General features: G+C 42.4%; 1 protein-coding gene across 2 annotated transcripts in view; it reads left to right on the top strand.

Moving 5' to 3' along the window:
* chm (CHM Rab escort protein) overlaps positions 1-20,073 on the top strand; it is a 152,473-nt gene that overhangs the window by 111,582 nt on the left and 20,818 nt on the right. For both annotated transcript variants that reach the window (XM_068047686.1, XM_068047685.1), the window contains exons 10-11: positions 13,175-13,279; positions 14,083-14,143. In XM_068047686.1, coding sequence (XP_067903787.1) covers positions 13,175-13,279; positions 14,083-14,143 — 166 coding nt within the window. The remainder of the gene's footprint in view (positions 1-13,174; positions 13,280-14,082; positions 14,144-20,073) is intronic.

Below are 20,073 nucleotides of genomic sequence, written 5' to 3'. Positions count from 1 at the left end.
TAATTTTAAATTTGAGATAGACTTTTGTTTAGCAAAGATATTAAGGGATATGGGCCAAAGGCGGGTATATGGAGTTAGGCCACAGATCAGCCATGATCACATTGAATGGCGGGACAGGCTCGAGGGGCTGAATGGCCTACTCCTGTTCCTATCTTCCTATGTTCCTATTTGCCACAACTCTGCCCATCTTACCAGCCCATCTATATCATCCTGTAATCTAATGCCTTCCTCCTCACTATTTACGACACCACCAATTTTTATGTCATCTGTGAACTTACTGATACCTCCTATATCATCTATATCATTAATGTACAGTACAAACAGTAAGGATCCCAACACCAATCCCTGCGGTACCCCACTGGTCACAGGCCTCCATTCGCAAAAACAACCCTCTACCGTCACCCTCTGCCTCCTGCCAGTAAGCCAATTTTGAATCCAAATTTGCCAAATTACCCTGGATCTCATGGGCTCTTACTTTCTTAACCAATCTTCCATTATAACTTAAAAATCGTGGATAAATTTATCTCCTTTTCTTCAAACCAGTTTTTGATAAACTTACGCTTCAACTTTTGTTAAGTAAACAAACCATTACTTTTTTCTTTGAGACAGTTGCATTTTTGGGTTGTTATGCTGAAGATTTCCTTGGGATCCGCGTCGGTGGCCACTCCAATAATTGGACTTCGGATCTCCGATGGTAGCATTATGGTAATGTTACCATACCAATAATCCAGAGGACCGAATTAATACTCGCGCCGAGTTCAAATCCCACCATGGCAGCCGTAGGAATTTAAATTCAATTAATACATTTGGAATAAAATGATCTCATTAATGATGATCATGAAACTACCGGATTATCATAAAATCCCATCTGATTTACTAATGTCTTTCTAGGGAGGAAATCTGCTGTATTTACCCGGTCTGGCTTATATGTGACTCCAGACCCATAACAATCTGGTTGACTCATAATTGCCCTCTGAAATGGCCCAGCAAGCCAAATCTCTACAGAAAAGTTGAGTAAGACCAAGACTGGACAGATCCACGCGACATGGACCTAGGCACTGGAAGCGACGAAGGCACACTCTGCACAGTCGACCGTAGAAAGTTCTCCTCGCTAACATCTGGGGACTGTCCCACAGACTCATTAAGCAACAGCCTGATATAGACATACTCGGGAATCATACCTTACAACCAGTGACCCAGACTGCTCCATCACCATTCCTAAGTATGTCCTGTCCCACCAGTCAGACAGTGGTAGACAGTCTGGAGAGAGTGTCTCAACGTAACTGTGGACCCCATGAAGTCTCATGCATCAGGTCAAACACAGGCAAGGAAACCTGATGATTACTACCTGCTGCCCGCCCTCAGCTGATGAATCAGTACTCCTTCATGTTCAACAACACTAGGAAGAAGCACTGAGGGAAACAAGGGCACAGAATGTACTCTGGGTGGGGGACTTCAGTGTCCATCACCAAGAGTGGCTCGTTAGCACCAATACTGACTGAGTTGGCCGAGTCCTGAAGGACATACCCGTCAGACTGGACTTGCAGTAGAGGGTGAGAGAACCAATGAGGGAAAAAATCCAATTGGCGTTGCCCTCGCCAATCTACCATCGGTCCATGACTGTATTTGTAGGAGTGACAACCACATAGTCCTTTTAGGACCTCGTCCCGTCTTCACACTGAGGACATCTTCCATTGTGTTGTAAGGCGCAACCATCGTGCTAAATGGGATAGACTCGGAACAGGTCCAGCATTTCAAAACTGGAGATCAATAAGGCACTGTGGGCCATCATTAGCAGCAAAATTGTCTTCAACCACAATCTGTAACCTTATGGCTCAGCATGTTTCTCACTCTACCATTACCATAAAGCCAGGGGAACAACCATAGTTCAATGAGGAGTGTAGGCAAGCATACCAGGAGCAGCACCAGGCTTAACTAAAAATGTGATGCCCATCTCTTGAAGCTATGACATCTGCTAAAACGCAGAAGCAGCATGTGGTAGACAGAGTTAAGTGATCCCAAAACCAACAGGTTAGATCGAAGCTCTGCAGTCTTGCCAATTTCCATCATGAATGATGGTAGACAATTAAACAACTAATGGGAGGAGGCGACTCCAAAAACATCTCCATCCTCCGTGATGGCAGAGCCCAGCACATCACTGCAAAAGACAAGGCTGAAGCATTTGCAGCTATCTTCAGACTGAAGTGCCATGTGGATGATCCATCCTGGCCTCCTCCTGAGGACCCCAGCATCATAGATGCCCGTCTTCCGGCAGTTCGATTCACTCCATGTGATAAGAAAAAATGACTGAAGACGCTGGTTATAGTAAAGGCTGTGGGCTTTGACAACATCTTGGCTGTATTACTGAAGACTTGTGCTCCAGAGCTAGCCGTGCACTTAGACAAGCTGTTCCAGTAAAGCGACCTGGCAATGTGGAAAATTGCCTGGGTATATTCTGTCCACAAATCCAATCCAGCGGTCTACTCTCATCAGCAAAGTGATGGAAGGTGTCATCAACAGTGCTATCAAGTGGCACTTACCAGTGCTCAGTTTGGGTTCCGCCAGGCCACTCCACTCCAGACCACATTATAACCTTGGTCCAAACATGGACAAAAGAGCTGAACTCCAGAGGTAAGGTGAGAGTGACTGCTCTTGAGTGCCAATTGACTTGAGTGTGGCATCAAGGAGCCCTAGAAAATTGAAGTCAATGGGAATCTGTGAAAACTCCCCTGGTTGCAGTCATACCTAGCTCAAAGGAAGATGGTTGTAGTTGTTGGAGGCCAATCATTTCAGCCCCAGGACGTTGCTGCAGGAGTTCCTCAGGGTTTTGTCCTAGGCCCAACCATCATCTTCATCAGTGGCCTCCCCTTCAACGTAGGGGTCAGAAGTGAGGATGCTGGCTGATGATTGCACAGTACTTAGTATCATTCGCAACTCCTCAGTTTATGAAGCAGTTGGTGTCCTCATTCAGCAAGAGCTGGACAATATTCAGGCTTCGGCTGATAAGTGGCAAGTAACATTCACACCACACAAGTGCCAGGCAATGACCATCTCAAACAAGAGGTAATCACCATGTCCCCTTGAAATTCAATGGCATTACCATCGCTGAATCCCCCACCATCAACATCCTGGGGGTTACCATTGACCAGAAACTGAACTGGACCAGCAATATAAATACTGTGGCTTCTAGAGTCTGGGATTTCTGCAGCTAGTAACTCACCTCCTGACATCCAAAAGTTTGTCCACCATCAAGAAGGCACAGGTCAGGAATGTGATGGAATACTCCTTTCTTGCCTGGATGAGTGCAGATCCAACAACACTAATGAAGCTCGACTCCATCCAGAGCAAAGCAGCCCACTTGATTTGCATCCTATCACTACCTTAAACGTTCACTTCCTTCACCAACGACATAGTGGTTGCAGTGCATACCATCTACAAGATGCACTGCAACAGCTCGCCAAGTCTCCTTCAAAGCACGTTCCAAACCCGCTACCTCTACACCTAGAAGAACAAGGGTAGCAGTTGCATGGGAACACCACCACGTGCAAGTTTCCCTTCAAGTCATGCACCATCCTGACTTGGAAGTTTATCGCTGTTACTTCACTGTCGCTAGGTCAAAATCCTGGAATCCCCCTCCCTAACAGCACTGTGGGTGTACCTATAGGACGTGGACTGCAGCAGTTCAAGAAGGCCACCGCCACCTTCTCTAGGGTAATTAGGGATGGGAAATAATCATCCGAAGAATGAATTAAAAAAAACATTTCTTGCCCAATGTTTTTATAAATGAGAGCAAGACTCAGGATAGCAACTGAGAACCCTTACTCTGGATATTGGCTACTGTGTGTTGCATGTTGCCCCATGATTCTCCTCACTCTGAAAGCGGGCTCAGATTCAGGCTTCTGAACTAATTGGTTTTATTTACAACAGCTAGATAAATGAAGTCAACTATATAACAAGCATATATTTCTCTACCCTCTTCAATAAATAGATGAAGATGCTGCTTGCTTTCCTTCTAAACAGATTTTTAGTAGTTTACCTACAGTAATCACATTATGTCCTAACTACCTAGCTGAACAAGTGCCAACTATGTAAACAGACAGCTCTGTAGCTGTTTGCTGAAAAGACAGAACTTGACGGGGCTGGCATCTGCTGCCCAATACAATTTGGCATGAGGAAGTTTCTGGTTGAATTATCAATCCGAGATCTCCAGCCAGTTCGTAATGCTGTCCATTTTTGTAAAGTCTCCAGAGTTTACCAGTCAAAGGCAATTTCGCAGGCTGATGCCGATCTTTTGATCTGTGTCCTGGTGGCTTAGGAACACCTCAGCAGCCATTTTGAACAAAAGCAAGGGGTGATTGCATCATATATAATTATTAGAACAAGCAGTGATTCATCAATATTGAATGCAGGCAATCTTTGACAGTGGTATAAGACGTTTGTCATTGAATCTGATAGCTCTAGCTAATTGACATTTTTAAACTTAATATTATTTTCAACCTGATCTATCAATTTATGCTTATGAAGAATACAGCAGCCAGCTCATCTGGGATTGAATTTGTGTTTTCCTGAGAAATCCTTTTTGAGACCTTGGGTGGTGGTCAAGACGGAATGTAACTAAATTCTAAGCTTGAGAAGGAATATTTTTATCAACGCAGACAAAATAATTATCAATCCAGAAATGTGGAGGAGTTAAAGGGCTTGTATGTTTTTCTCCTAAATGAAAATTTTCCATGAAACTATTGAGAAAGCATTTGATGCAGTGAGTCAGAAGATACTTTTCCTGAAGTGGAAGCTGTGGACATAAAGGAGGAAGTAGCAAATGGGATAATTTGACTAAATAATAGGAAATACCAAAAGTTAGTGATAATTCTAATTGAGCAGTTGGTGTAAGCAAGATATCTCAAGTTGTAAACTATAAACATCCTAAATGTGCACATTCTACTCTGCAGAGTTTTCATAGCAAAAGAATAAAATTAAAGAACTGACTAGATGAGTTGTAAGTGGAAGCTAATACTGAACCATAAAAAGGTTATGGATATATTATACAAATACTAAATATTACAAATTGAAGAGTTGATTCTAAATGCGAGAGCAAAAGGGTCTGTGTCGTAATTTACCAAACATTATGTTGGCAAAGGAAAATAAAATGTGTAGATAAGCAGATAGGTGGAATATGTTTAAAAAAAAAACTTAATTATTCATGAGACCTCATTAGGAATATTGTATAGTTATTGTCAACATGCCGAGGAAACCTATGGTTTCAAAAGCAAAATACTTGTGGATACTGGAAATATTCAGCAGTTCTGGCAACATCAGTGGAGAAGAGGAACAGTTAACCCTGAACTGTTCTTATCAAAGGCCATTGACCTAAAACATTAACTCTGTTTCTCCACAGATGATGCCAGATCCGCTGAATATTTAAAACGTTTTCTGTAAACATACGGTTTCATTGAGTAATTATTGTACAGGCCCAGACTGTGACTCAATCCCTAGCCTTTGAGTTTGTGTGGATTCAATTTAGAATCATCAAGTCATACACACAGAAGGCAACCATTCAGCCCATTTTTGAAGAGTAATCCAGTTAGTCCCATTTCCCTGCCAACTTTTCTTTCAAGTATTTATCCAACTCCTTTGTGGAGGCTACAGTTAAATGTGAATTCGCCACCCTGTCAGGCAGTGCATTCCAAATCCTAACCACTCATTGTAGGGCGGCGCAGTGGTTAGCACTGCAGCCTCACAGCTCCAGCGACCCGGGTTCAAATCTGGGTACTGCCTGTGTGGAGTTTGCAAGTTCTCCCTGTGTCTGCGTGGGTTTCCTCCGGGTGCTCCGGTTTCCTCCCACGTGCCAAAGACTTGCAGGGTGATAGGTTAATTGGCCATTATAAATTGCCCCTAGTATAGGTAGGTGGTAGGGAAATATAGGGACAGGTGGGGATGTGGTAGGAATAAGGAATTAGGGTAGGATTAGTATAAGTGGGTGGTTGATGGTCGGCACAGACTCGGTGGGCCGAAGGGCCTGTTTCAGTGCTGTATCTCTAAACTAAACAGTTTTACTTATGTCGTCTCTGTCAATCACATTAAATCTCTGCCCTCTGGTTATCGACCTTTCAGCCATTGGAAACACTTCCTATTTTTACTCTGTCTAAACCAGGGTTGTCCAACATACGGCCCGCGGGCCAGGATCCGGCCCACCAAACATTTCCGTTTGACCCACGGATGTAAACTGTTCCCAGGGCTGTTCCTTATTTTCATCATGACTGGAGATGAGAAATTTTCCATTGTCGTCCTCTTACAGAGCAGCATTTTTAAAAACATCGCCCTGTCAGTTTCAAAGTTGACAGCTACTGACATCGGGAACAGCTGTTTCCCAACAGACTCGGGGTTTTCCTGCGGTTACTGCCCGCATCTGTTGATAAACGGCTGTTCCCGATGTCAGTAGCAGTCAGCTGTGAAACTGACAGAGCGATGTCTTTTTAAAAGAACTGACCAAACATCTGCTCAACGTTCCTGTCCCTGCAACTATGAGAGAGAGGGGTGGAGGGGTGGGGAGAAGAGGGGGGTGAGAGACATGTGGGGGGGGGGGTGGAAGAGACTGTGGGGGAACAGACGGGGGGTGGGGGGGAGGCAGATGGAGGGGGAAAGGGGGGCAGAGAGCGAGAGAGGGGGAAAGGGGGGCAGAGAGCGAGAGAGGGGGGAAAGGGGGGCAGAGAGTGAGAGGGGGGAAAGGGGGGCAGAGAGCGAGCGAGGGGGAAGCGCGGGGCAGAGAGCGAGCGAGGGGTAAGAGGGGGCAGAGAGCGGGAGAGAGTAACACTGAACGCGGAACACTGCAGTCACGGAGTGTGGGGAAGGGGGCGAGAGCCGGGGGCAGGGGCGAGAGAGAGCGAGGGACGGGGGCAAGGGGGAGAGAGATGGGGAGGGGGATGGAGACGGGGGAGAGAGGCGGGGAGGGGGATGGAGACGGGGGAGAGAGGCGGGACGGGTAGGGGGGGGAGAGAGGCGGGACGGGTAGGGGGGGAGAGAGGCGGGAGAGGAAGGGGCGGTAAGAGATTTCCATTTTGGTCACCAATTGGTCCCATTGCTCCCCTGACAACCCTTATAATGTTAATATGTCTGTAGCGGACCTTTGAATTCAGTTTTCTGTTAGCTGTTAATCTATTCTTGTACTGTCTCTTTGTCCCTCTTACTTCCTTTTTCACTTGTCCTCTGTACTTTTTATATTCAACCTGATTCTCCCTTGTATTATCAAGCTGACATTTCTTTTGCCGCTTTTTCTGCTTCATCCTGCTGGTTTGTCATGCAAGGAGCCTTGTCGTTGGTTGCCCTCCATTTCCTCTTGTGGGTATTGTTACAATTATTGGATGTTGTCTCGGGCTCCCCTTCCACCCCTTCTCTGGTTTGACCGCAGCAGGATTTATCTTTTAAACACAGTGTTTTAACTTACCAACTCAGTGAGCACATGCTCCTGTTTCTCTCATTCCAATTGCAAATGAACCAATCAGACAGGTTTTCGTGAGTTTAAACAAGAAAGATGTAAGTTTAATAACCTTATCATCTAAACCAGTTAAAATTACTAAAATGCGCAACACATCCACGCTCACATTCATATGAGAGGTGCACACACACACAAATAGATACAGAGGGCAAGAAAGAATTGGGAGGTTGAAGTCAAGTCTGTAATAAATGGAATTCAGATACTGAATTTCAATGTCCTTAATTGAATTTCAAGTCTTGGAGTCCTCGCTGGGGCCACATGCACAATTTAGGCTTGCTTCTCTGGTTCCAGAAGGCCGAAGGAGAGGTTTTATCTGTAGTCTTGGTTGCCTTTAAGGTTCCGCAGTCTTGAGGCTTAGTAGCTACCACGGTGGCTTCCCTGGGACTTTGCTGGAGAGAGAGACAGAGAGATTTTTTTTCTTGGAGTTCAGTTACAGTCTCTTTCCTTTCTCAGGCACAATTCACCAAAACTCAGTGTTACACCAGCAGTTGTGCCATTTGACCAGCTCTTTGTTTTAAAGCAGAAGTTTCTGGAAGGTTGTTTGAACTTCAGAGTTCTTCAGACATAATTGATAAGGGGGGTGGTTTTGGCTCTTTGAAAGTCAAAGGGTGTCGATGGCTTTTGATCACTATTGACAAACCATTCTTATTAATTGAATCAGGGAGCATCCCCATTGTTCTAGCTAGGCTGGGTAATTTACCTCTGTCTCCCAGCCACCCTTAGTTTTCTCATATGCAAATGGGGCATGGACATCTTCAGCTGTTCTGTTCTTTTTTAAAAGTTATTTGTACTGTCCAGTAAATGTCTCAAGCAGTGTTCCAATGACAAAATTAATATTTTCCATTTGGCATGTGTGATTTCCGTTACCGTATGTACCTAGACTGTACCCAATCCATCTCTTTAAAGGCTGCCTGTTGCCCATTATATTTCCGCCTGCCAGTCTTTGACTCTAATTTGCCTGTGCCAGATTCTTCCTCAATTTTCTGAAATTAGCCGCCCTCCTTTTAAGTATTTTTATTCTTGATTGCTCTTTGTCCATCTGCAGAACTAATCTAAATACGATGCTTCGATCACTAGTCTCGCACTGCTTCCTTACTGTGACATTTTTCACTTGACCCAGGGCTAGTTCCAGCAATGCCTCCTTTCTTGGGCAGGAAATCTAGTGATCCAGAAAATTCTCCTGAATACACTTCAGAGATTCTTCTCCTTCTCTACCCTTAATACAGTCATTGCCTCATTCAATATTGGGGAGTTAATGTTTCCCATTATCACTACAATATAGTTCTTGCATCTCTGTCACATCTTTGCAAATCTGCTCCTCTATCTCCTTCATACTAATTGGTGGCCTTAAAGTACACCAATAGCTCCTTTATTGTTTCATACCTCCAACCAAATAAATTGTCTTTGATCCTTCAAGGACATTCTCTCTTGCTAGCACTGTAATATTTCCTTAATCAAAACTTCTACCCGCTTCCTTGTCTTTCCTGAATACCTTTATAGACAGATCGCAGTTATCGCCTCTACATCATATTGCCTCGTCCCTATTTGTGCTTGCAGCTCACCGATCTTATTAACCACGCTTTGTGCGTGGTGCGTAAGATTGCAGAGGCTTGTTGAACCCTTTAGAAGCAGAGTGAGTCACCGCCTTCAGTTGGCAGAGGTTGGGCTGTGGTCAAGAAATATAGAAAGCAGCAGATGAGAACATGAACAAAGACTGAGAAAGCAATATTCTTGTCTTAAAGGCTGCTCCTTCCACAGATCATGTTTAGTTTACCCAATCATGGGCTACCCCATCTAATCAATCTCTTGATGAAAAATTTTGCATAATGTAGGATTCCTTTACTTTATAATTACAGGCTGTGACCTTTTGCATTAAAAGTCATGCTGACTGTGCATAAAACCTTTGTGCTTGAGATCTTGTATATTTTATCTACAAGATGATGCTGGGCCAAATCAATTTCTAGAAATTCTCCTCTTTGCTGAGTTAAGGGACAGCAAGAAAGCTCAATATTTTTACTGGAGAAAAAAATTGGATGGGAAACAATGTAAGGTTTTAAAATTGTCAAGAATGTCAGTTAGATTGATGTAGAGAAGTTGTTATAAAACCAGAGGACATGATTATAAACCAAAGTTGCAAATTGAACTCTAATAATTTCTTCACTAATCGTTTGCCTAAATGCAAATCCCACATAATGCCATATATGCAGACTGATTTGAATTGCTCAGGAAATTGGTCCAATTATTCGCAGTGTAGAGGAATTTGAGCAGGTAAAGATGGACAATGGTCATATTTGATCCTGAAGTAAATTTGCGTGATGGAGCATTCTGGATAGATTTGAGTGGCTTTTTTAGTTTTTCTGCTTTATGATGTGTTCATTATTTAATACTGGAGCTTAGGCGATCTGTTTACAATTTTGGGACAAGCTTAGTATCTTTAAAAAAAAGTTTGCAAGTTTATTCTTTTTCTCTGGAAGAATAGATCTGGAGATGTGAAGTGCAAGCTGCCAAGTTTATTTCACTGAACATGTGGTAAATGGATTTGGGGTTGGTCTGATGGTCTGTTCTACAGCTTTGTAGATCTTCTGTAAACAAGAACACATTTTCTTGTTAACATTTATGTAAATCTGTTCTTGCTTGTCCATATGTCACATTTTATGTAAGAATTTTACAATTTTTTTCCAATAATTTCTGTGTAAGGATGACCACTTGCATTCATTGTGTGGGTAATTAGCTATGTGAAGAAAATGTGTTGCTTCTGGCATATGGGGAGGATAGCTTCCACCAAGAGGTCAATGTATCTTTATATAGTACATTGAGAAGGTAATAAGTTAGATCCTTTACCATACACTGGGGTAACAAAAAGCAGACTTGAAAGAATGAGCTCATCTAACATAGTTACATGAAGACTTTGAGATTTCTGATCCTCCTGGAAGGATTTTTCCTGCCTAGCTTTCAAAGTATGTGCATTGAATACTGAAATATATTTAGAGATGAATTCCTGTATATGTCTAATACTGGCTATTGTCAACTCAAATTGTACACTTACATAATTACAAGTATTTCCAACAAATTCTTCATGCAGTATAAACCAATTTGTCTCTGTTAGATTATAACCACGCTCTAATTTTGTTCTGTGCATTTGGTTTTAATTGAGACTTTGTTTAAAGTTTCAGAGATACTTTATCTTTTATTTTAAGATTAAACAACTGTGAAAATATGAAGGGTGAAAGTGGAGCTTATTTCAACAATCTTAAAAAAGAAAGTCAGCTAAATCTTTTGATTCACTGGGTCTCTTGCACGTTATGCACTTTTTTTAGTTTAATTTTCATATTTAAGTTGCATACAAATATTCAGTAGATGTGCGAAAGAGAGATAGATCATGGTAGACATATTTCCATATGCAGTTGAAATAGAACTGAATCCTTTGAGACTTGCAAAATTAATGAAATGCGCATTGGGAAATTCCAGGCAAGAATTAGTAAAAATTGACTGCAAATAAGTAATGAGATTTTGTGAAGTTTACTTTTTTTTAAAATTTAAATGTGCACATTGATGGCAGTTATCTTGTCACAAAATTGGGTGCAGGCAGCTTAATTCAGCACAGAATAAGATAGGATTTGGTTTCATTCGCCTTTGAATTTTAATGCAAAAATTGTACTGCATTTTAAAAAAAATAAATAAATTGCATTCCTGGAATTAACGGTTTGGATGTCGTTCAATCTTGAGTTAAAATCCCTCTATTCCTGGCATAATAATTGTTTCAAGACATTGCTTCTGTTTGATATGTGAAACAAAATGATTCCTGACAACGTAGCCAGCCACTGACGTCATCAGGCTGTGCCAAGGTGCGCACTTGCGCAGACGGGCTCCTGCTCTCCGCGCGTGTGCTGCGTTCCAACTTGCCAGGACTGGTTAGCGCATGCGCCGATGTCATCGCATGATGTGTGCATCTTCGGGCAATGCGCCTGGTCAGCCTCTGCGCATGCGCTTTACACATACAGCAATGCAACGCTAACGTAATCACTTATGCGTCAAGCTCTGCTCCCCCCCTCGCTGCTCTCTCCGTCCGCTCTCTTTTCTCCTCCCACCCCCCCTTTCACCGGCCCGCTCCGCGCCCCCCCTTTCACCGGCCAGCTCCGCTCCCCCCGTCCCCAGCCCGTACCTAGTGGTAGTGTTGTCAGCAAACGCAGCCTGTGTGAAAATGCTCCATATTTATTTTGTGACAATTTCTTACAGTTTTGGTCTGGTACCTTTGTTCTCATAAACACCACATTTTCCTGCTCCAGGCAGGGTTGTGGCATGAATTGTCACTCAATAGATGTGAAGGCATCAGAGAGGGTGCAGAAAAGATTTATGTGAATGGTTCCAGGGATGAGGGAGTTCAGATACATGGATAGATTGGAGAAACTGGGTTGTTCTCCTTGGGGAAGAGATGGTTGAGAGGAGATTTGATAGAGGTGTTCAAAGTCATGAGGGGCCGAGACAGAATAGATGGGGAGAAACTGTTCCTGTTGGCAGAAGGATCGAGAACCAGATGACATCAATTTAAGGTGAATGGCAAAAGAACCAAAGGCGACATGAGGAAAAACCTTTTTACACAGTCCGTGGCTAGAATCTGGAATGCGCTGCCTGGATTATGGTGGAGGCAGATTCAATCGTAGCTTTCAAAAGGAGTTGCATAATTATCTGAAGAGGAAAAAAATTGCAGGGCTATGGGTAAAGGGCAGGGGAGCGTACTAGCTGAGGTTTGGAAGTGAAATCTCGTCTCAGTGATGATGCCATCAAACTATCGATTGTTGTAAAAACCCATCTGGTTCATTAATGTCCTTGAGGGAAGGAAATCTGCTGTCCTTACCCGGTCTGGCCTACATGTGACTCCAGACCCACAGCCATATGGTTGACTATTTACTGTTCTCTGAAATGGCTTAGCAAGACACCCAGCTGAACAGATGCTGGCCTTACCATCACCGCCCACATCCCCTAAAAGAAGAAGAAAAAGTTGCTCCTTCTGTGGCGTGACCATTCTATGATTCTAATACCAAGGGTTCATGTCATAATTGGGCATGTTAATAGTAACATTGCTAGGATTTTCTAACAGCAGAAAAGTATAATTTTCTAGCCTTCTAAGCCACATAGGCAGCTTAGAGTTCTCTCCAAGTTGGAAACCGTGGACATTGATGTTTCTGTTGCTGTTTTTCTTCAACTTGCACTTTGGGAAATGGGTTTTGTTGAAAGCTTCGGAAATGGCTCAATTTTTTTCAATGAAAACGAGTGTGTAATCTTAAACTGCTTCTGAGTGGTCACCATTGAATACTATGTAGTTCTCTAAACTCTTTGGAATTAATTTGGTGTTCTGGTATGGTCTGATTCTTTGTAACGTGCACATTTCATCACAGTTGTTGGGTCTTAGGTAAATTTCAGTTGTTTGGAATTTTAGAACACAAATTCAGCAGCACCAGTTTGAATCATCTCCATGTCAGTATCCACCAACGCAATATTTGGAGGTGGCCTGAGTTTCGCTAACATTTTAGGTTAAGCATTTAATATAGGTGAAAATCCTGTTTTTCATTATTTGGTATTTAATATTCATTTACTTTCACAGGAAATTCTTTTGTTTTGTATTTCTTGTCTATGTAATATGAACTAACAACCTTGTTTCCTGCATCCCATATTATTTTGCAGGTGTAAAGCTGTAGTTGACAGTAATGGCCATCGCATAAGCTGTGAACACTTTATTGTGGATGATAGCTATCTACCTGAGAAAAATACTGAAGAAGTACAATATAGGTAAATGTTTTCTACAGTAAGAACTGTTATATAGCATTCTTTCAGACAGTTGTAGTATCATGCTGCTGAATGTCAGGTATATTTTCCTGTTTGTAAAATTAGAGAAACGCTTTGAGCAAGCTGTATTTAAAAACACATGACAGTTTAGCAAAATAAATTTTCTGCAACTTTTCACACAGAAACCCTGCCCCCCCCCCCCATACCTTTTTCTGTCTAACGTGTGGAACTGCATGATGAGATTTACAAGGTATAATAGTGAAAGGTATAATAGTAAAATCCAAATCTGGAAAACTACAATCAAGTTACAAATGGAAGAGAAAAGTGCATTAAAAATAACTTCAGCCTGGAAATATGTTCCAAAGTTGTAATATACTCAATTACATGACTATAAACTTTGTAGTTGAACACTGTGCAAACCCCTCGAGCGTGATGCACCTTTGACACTCCCAGCTATCTTATCCTTCTGTGCAGTTGGTACTATCTCTGTGCAGTTGTTGATGGTCCAATAACTTTTCGCTGTAGGTGAATGCTGTATTCAATGGTAAGAAAAGTATTGAAACTAAGTATTTGTACTACCTGCTCAAGCAAAGGCTTTGCAATAACTACAAAGAATTATTGGGCCTTGAAAAATTATTATGCTTAATATCTTTTTTTTCTATAATGGCAATACTTAATTTTTTTTAAATGGTGATACTATAAGTAGTGTCATACTATTGAGATGTTATTGCTGCCATTTAATTTACTCCTTGGTTCTATATTCCACACTGCTGTCGTGTAATTAGTTTTTTTTTTCTCTTTGTCAGGTACATTTCAAGAGGGGTGCTCATCACAAATTCTTCTGTCTTGAAGTCCAATTCTGAGCAGGTAGTGGCAGTTCTTAGTGAAAACTTGATCATTTCTGCAATTTGTGTATAATTTACTTAAGCCCAGTCACTAATGTTTTATTTTTGAAAAGAATATTATTACACTGTTACTCTGATAATTAGACAGTTTTTAAAAACTTTAGCTGTTATACTGTTAACTGTTTTAAAGGAGCATTATTAACAAGGGCAAAGTGCTTTGCAACATGCTTTCTCTTTCTGCACATGCATACATCACAAAAACAAAAACTCGCGTATATATATTTTTTTTAAATCTCCTATCGGAGAAGTCATATGCTTAACTAGAGATAAGTCTTGTCAGGTGTACCTACTGGCAAAGACCTTACCAGATGATGAATCCAAAAGGCCCAAATGCTGCCAGTACCATTGATGTGTACAGGAGTTGGCAGACTAGCAGTCCTGATGTTGAGACTCAGGAGGTTGTTCTTGTGAAATGTATGAAATGGATTTCCAGGTAGGATAGTGAAGTAAAGAAACTTTTGGATGCCATGAATGTATGATCTTTCTGAATGGGTAAGCCCAGCAGTTGCATTGAATGGTCTTCATCATCTGTCTTGTGACCTTGAGTGCGAATCCCTAAATGGGAAATGTGCTGTCCAATATTAATTGTTCAACAGAACCAAAAATAAATCTTTTACACAGACTTGACATCCAGCTGGGTCTAATTATCATGGGATGTATAACGTGAAATCATTTTTTAAGTTTAAAAAAAAAAGCATCCCGTCTTCCTCCTCTCCCAGCTGAGATAATGTTACCATATAGTATTTAGCCAATGAATCCTTTTCGTAGCAGTTTAGCAGAGAGCAGTGAATAGGAAACTCACTAGTTTAGAGTCTGTTTTAGGTATTCTGTTGAGTGCAGCCGTGCTGATCTCTCCCATGGGAAGTCTATGCATCTTTCATTCACGGATGTGCCCATGCGACCATATGATTGTATAACCCAGGGATATAACAATAGAAACTGCTTGTGTTCTGAATCAATTACGTCTTTTGTCTGAGCTCCATATGTGCATCCACTGTCTTTTTGAAGATAAACACAACTTTTAATGCAACCAGCTCAGTGAAAATGGGGTAGGCCATTTAAATAGCAGAAGAGGAGACAGTGGCATTGTGATAATGTCACTGAACTAGTAATACAGAGGCCCATGCTAATGCCCTTGGGACACCTGTTCAAAATCCCACCACAGCAACAATCTCATTCTTTTATGCCCTACTCCTCTTCCCATATTCCTATATAGATTTTTGATAGACAAGGGAGTTGAGGGTTATGGAGGGCGGACAAGAAAGTGGAGTTGAGAACACAATCAGATCAGCTATGATCTTATTGAATGGCGGAGCAGGCTCAAAGGGCCAAGTGGCATACTCCTGTCCCTATGTTCCCATTCCCATCAGAAACCCACTGACTGCTGTTTTAACTTGGGAGTTGACTCTGTCAAAGGCACTTGCCAGAAACAGGTGGGTGTCTCAATAATTCAAATCGAGGTCCTATGATGTCATTAAGTCAGGTCAGAAATCCCACTCAATGGCCAACCTACTGAGTAAAAACTTCATGGGGCATATTTCACAACCTTACATGATTTGTAAGCACTATTTAAAAGGGCAGTTGTCTGCAGGCACTCAGATCATGTAGATCCATGTGCAATTGTTGTTTGTGAATTTCCAAGCTCAAATTTTTGTTCTTTTTTCTCACCCTGATTAAGCATTCATTATTTGCTATGGGTTTCGCTTTTTCTTTGTTTTGGTTGGAGGAACACTTGGAGGACAAGGACTAGCAGCAGCCTCAGCAACTGTGTTAAGCAGCAAATGACCTGTTAGACACAGAAGTTCAGAGGGTTGCTTATAGAAGGCCTTACCCAGCCCACAGGGTCCATAGGCCAAGTATCAGTTTTTCTTAATATCTCTGAGGGGCACTGCAACAGGAGACTGCACTTCATCGGGCAGACTTTTGCTGCCCTATGCAGACGGTTGCAGTAGGACCTGTTGCCTGTTGGATCATTGACCATGATTTACGAGTGGCTGTCAAAGTCACCACTGATCTTAACTTCGACTATGCTCCTTTCAGGCTTCTACAGGTGACACTACCTGCATCTCCCGATCTGTGCTGCACAGCTACATCATGCAGATCACCAGTGCCTTCTTTGCCTGATAAGTTACCTTCCCCAAGATGCCAACATCTGGAATGAGGCTGCTCTGGAATTTGCAGCAGTGCTCACTTCCCTTGTATAAAAGCAAAATACTGCGGATGCTGGAAATCTGAAATAAAAGCAAGAAATGTTGGAAATACTCAGCAGGTCTGGCAGCATCTGTGGTGAGAGAAGCAGAGTTAACATTTCAGGTCAGTGACCCTTCTTCAGAAGGGTTTCAGATTTCCAGCATCCGCAGTATTTTGCTTTTATTTTAGTGTTTAATTCACTGCCACTTCTCTTCCAGGAATGCCTACCTTGATGAAGTTCTGCTCTTCTCTCCGAGCAGTTTTGAAGAAGGGTCACTGACCTGAAATGTTAACTCTGCTTCTCTCTCCACAGATGCTGCCAGACCTGCTGAGTTTTTCCAGCATTTCTTGTTTTTGTTTCTCACTTCCCTTGTGTCTGGAGCATGATAAACTTCATGCACGCACTTATCAAGGCACCAGAAAATGAGCCAGGAGCTTTTGTGAACAGGACTGATGTCCAAGGGGGAGTATTTTCTAGAGTGGTTTGAGAGAGTTTAAACTAAAATAGCAGGGGGATGGGAACCTTGGCAAGGAGTCAGAGAAGGGGAGATCAAAGACCAGAACAAAAGACAGTAAGGAATAAAAAAAATGATAGAGAAATCAAGGGCCAGAATCAAACAGAGCCACAGTAAAAAATAGTGGGAAGGGGACAAGTAATGTTAAAAAGACGAACTTTAAGGTTTTGTGTCTTAACGCCAGAGCATTCGCAATAAAGTGGATGAATTAATCGTGCAAATAGATGCAAACGGGTATGGTATAGTTGGGATTACGGAGACGTGGCTGCAAGGTGACCAGGGATGGGAAATCGACATCCAGGAGCATTCAGAAAAAGCAAAAGGCGGTGGAGTTGCATTGCTGGTTAAAGAGGAAATTAACGCAATAGTGAGGAAGGATATTAGCTCTGACGATGTGGAATCTATATGGGTAGAGCTGAGAAACACTAAGGGGCAAAAAATGTTAGTGGGGGTTATATATAGACCCCCAAACTGTAGTGGTAATGTTGGGAATGGCATTAAACAGGAAATTAGAGATGCATGTGATAAAAGAACTGTAATTATGGGTGACTTTCATCTGCATATAGATTGGGCAAATCAAATTAGTCACAATACCGTAGAGGAGGAATTCATGGAGTGTATACGAGATGGTTTTCTGGACCAATACGTTGAGGAACCAACTAGAGAACAGGTCATCCTAGACTGGGTATTGTGTAATGAGAGAGGAATAATTGACAATCTAGTTGTGTGAGACCCCTTGGGGATGAGCGACCATAATATGATAGAATTCTTCATCCAGATGGAGAGTGAAGTAGTTGATTCTGAGACTAGGGTCTTGAATCTTAATAAAGGAAACTACGGAGGTATGAGGCGCGAGTTGGCTAAAATGGTTTGGAAAATGTTACTTAAAGGGATGACGGTGGATAGGCAATGGCAAACATTCAAAGAGCGCATGGATGAACTGCAACAATTGTTTGTTCCTGTCTGGCACAGAAGTAAAACGGGAAAGGTAGCCAAACCATGGCTTACAAGGGAAATTAGAGATAGCATTAGATCCAAGGAAGAGGCATATAAATTCGAATTCAAGAACAGACCTGAGGATTGGGAGCAGTTTAGAATTCAGCAAAGGAGGACCAAGGGATTGATTAAGAAAGGGAAAATAGAGTGCGAAAATAAGCTTGTGGGGAACATAAAAACTGACTGTAAAAGTTTCTATAGGTATGGTGAAAACAAATGTAGGTCCCTTACAGTCAGAAACAGGGGAATTCTTATGGGGAACAAAGAAATGGCTGACCAACAAGGTGCATACCTTGGTTCTGTCTTCACAAAGGAGGACACAAATATCATACCAGAAATGTTGGGGAACACAGGGTTTAGTGAGAGGGAGGAACTGAAGGAAATCAGTATTAGTAGAGAAATGGTGTTGGGGAAATAGATGGGATTGAAGGCCAATAAATCCCCAGGGCCTGATAATCTACATCCCAGAGTACTTAAGGAAGTGGCCCTAGAAATAGTGGATGCGTTGGTGGACATCTTTCAAGATTCTATAGACTCTGGAACAGTTTCTACATATTGGAGGGTAGCTAATGTAACCCCACTATTTAAAAAGGGAGGTAGAGTGAAAGCAGGGAATTATAGACAGTCAGCCTGATGTCGGTAGTGGGGAAAATTCTAGAGTCCATTATCAAAGATTTTATAGCAGAGCACTCAGAGAACAGTGATAGAATCGGGCAGAGTCAACGTGGATATACGAAAAGGAAATCATGCTTGGCAAATCTACTAGAATTCTTCGAGGATGTAACTAGTAGAGTTGATGAGGGGGAGCCAGTAGATGTGGTTTATTTGGACTTTCGAAAGGCTTTTGACAAAGTCCCACATAAGGGATTAGCATGTAAAATTAAAGCGCATTGGATTGGGGGTTGTTTATTGCGATGGATAGAAAATTAGTTGGCAGATAGGAAACAAAGTAGGAATAAATGGGTCTTTTTCCGAATGGCAGGCAGTGACTAGTGGGGTACCACAGGGATCGGTGCTAGGACCCTGCTATTCACAATATATATTAATGATTTAGATGAGGGAACTAAATGTAATATCTCCAAATTTGCAGATGACACAGAACTGGGTGGGAGGGTGAGTTGTAAGGGGCTTCAGGGGCTGCAGAGAGGCTTCAGGGTGATTGGGACAAGTTAAGTGAGTGGGCAAATGCATGGCAGATGCAGTATAATGTGGATAAATGTGAGGTTATCCACTTTGGTAGAAAAAACAGGAAGGCAGATTATTATCTGAACGGCTCTGAACTGAGAGGGAAATATGCAATGAGACCTGGGTGTTCTCGCACCTGCATGCTTACCTTTAGGTGTACAACAGGTGGTAAAGGCAAATGGTATGTTGGCCTTCATAGCGAGATGACTCGAGTACAGGATTAGGGATGTCTTGCTGCAATTATTCAGGGCATTGGTGAGGCCACACCTGGAATATTGTGAGCAGTTTTGATCTCCTTAACTGAGAAAGGATGTTCTTGCCATAGAGGGAGTGCAGCGAAGGTTTACCAGACTGATTCCTGGGATGGCGGGACTGACGTATGAGGAGAGATCGAGTCAGTTAGGATTGTATCCGCTGGAGTTCAGAAGAGTGAGGGGGGATCTCATAGAAACCCTATAAAATTCTTAACAGGATGTGACAGGGTAGATGCAGGAAGGATGTTCCCAATGGTGGGGGAGTCCAGAACTAGGGGTTATAGTCTAAGGATACGGGGTAAACCTTTCAGGACTGAGATGAGGAGAAATTCCTTTATCCAGAGAGTGGTGAGCCTGTGGAATTCGCGACCACAGAAAGCAGTTGAGGCCAGAACTTTGTATGTTTTCAAGAAGGAGTTAAATATAGCTCTTGTGGCGAAAGGGATCAAAGGATATGGGGGGAAAGCGGGAACAGATTACTGAGTTGGATGATCATGAATGGCGGAGCAGGCTCGAAGGGCTGAATGGCCTACTCATATTTTCAATGTTTCTCTGTTTTGTGAGGGGCCCCTCATTCCATCAATACATAACTGGTGTGAAATCACTGGATTAGGATAATGCAAGTGGTCCCAGTTTCACTGGCAGCTGCCACATCAGTTTTGTTCTGAGACACTCATCCATTGCCCACTTTGCTAGTCATCCAAGGATATCCAGGATGGTTGCTGGGAGACATGAAATACCGCCCCCCCCCC

This window comes from Heterodontus francisci, chromosome 15 (genome assembly GCF_036365525.1).
Source record: "Heterodontus francisci isolate sHetFra1 chromosome 15, sHetFra1.hap1, whole genome shotgun sequence".
Classification (NCBI taxonomy): Eukaryota; Metazoa; Chordata; class Chondrichthyes; order Heterodontiformes; family Heterodontidae; genus Heterodontus; species Heterodontus francisci.
Note: the sequence above shows the minus strand (reverse complement) of the source record. Positions and strands in the feature narration are given on the sequence as shown.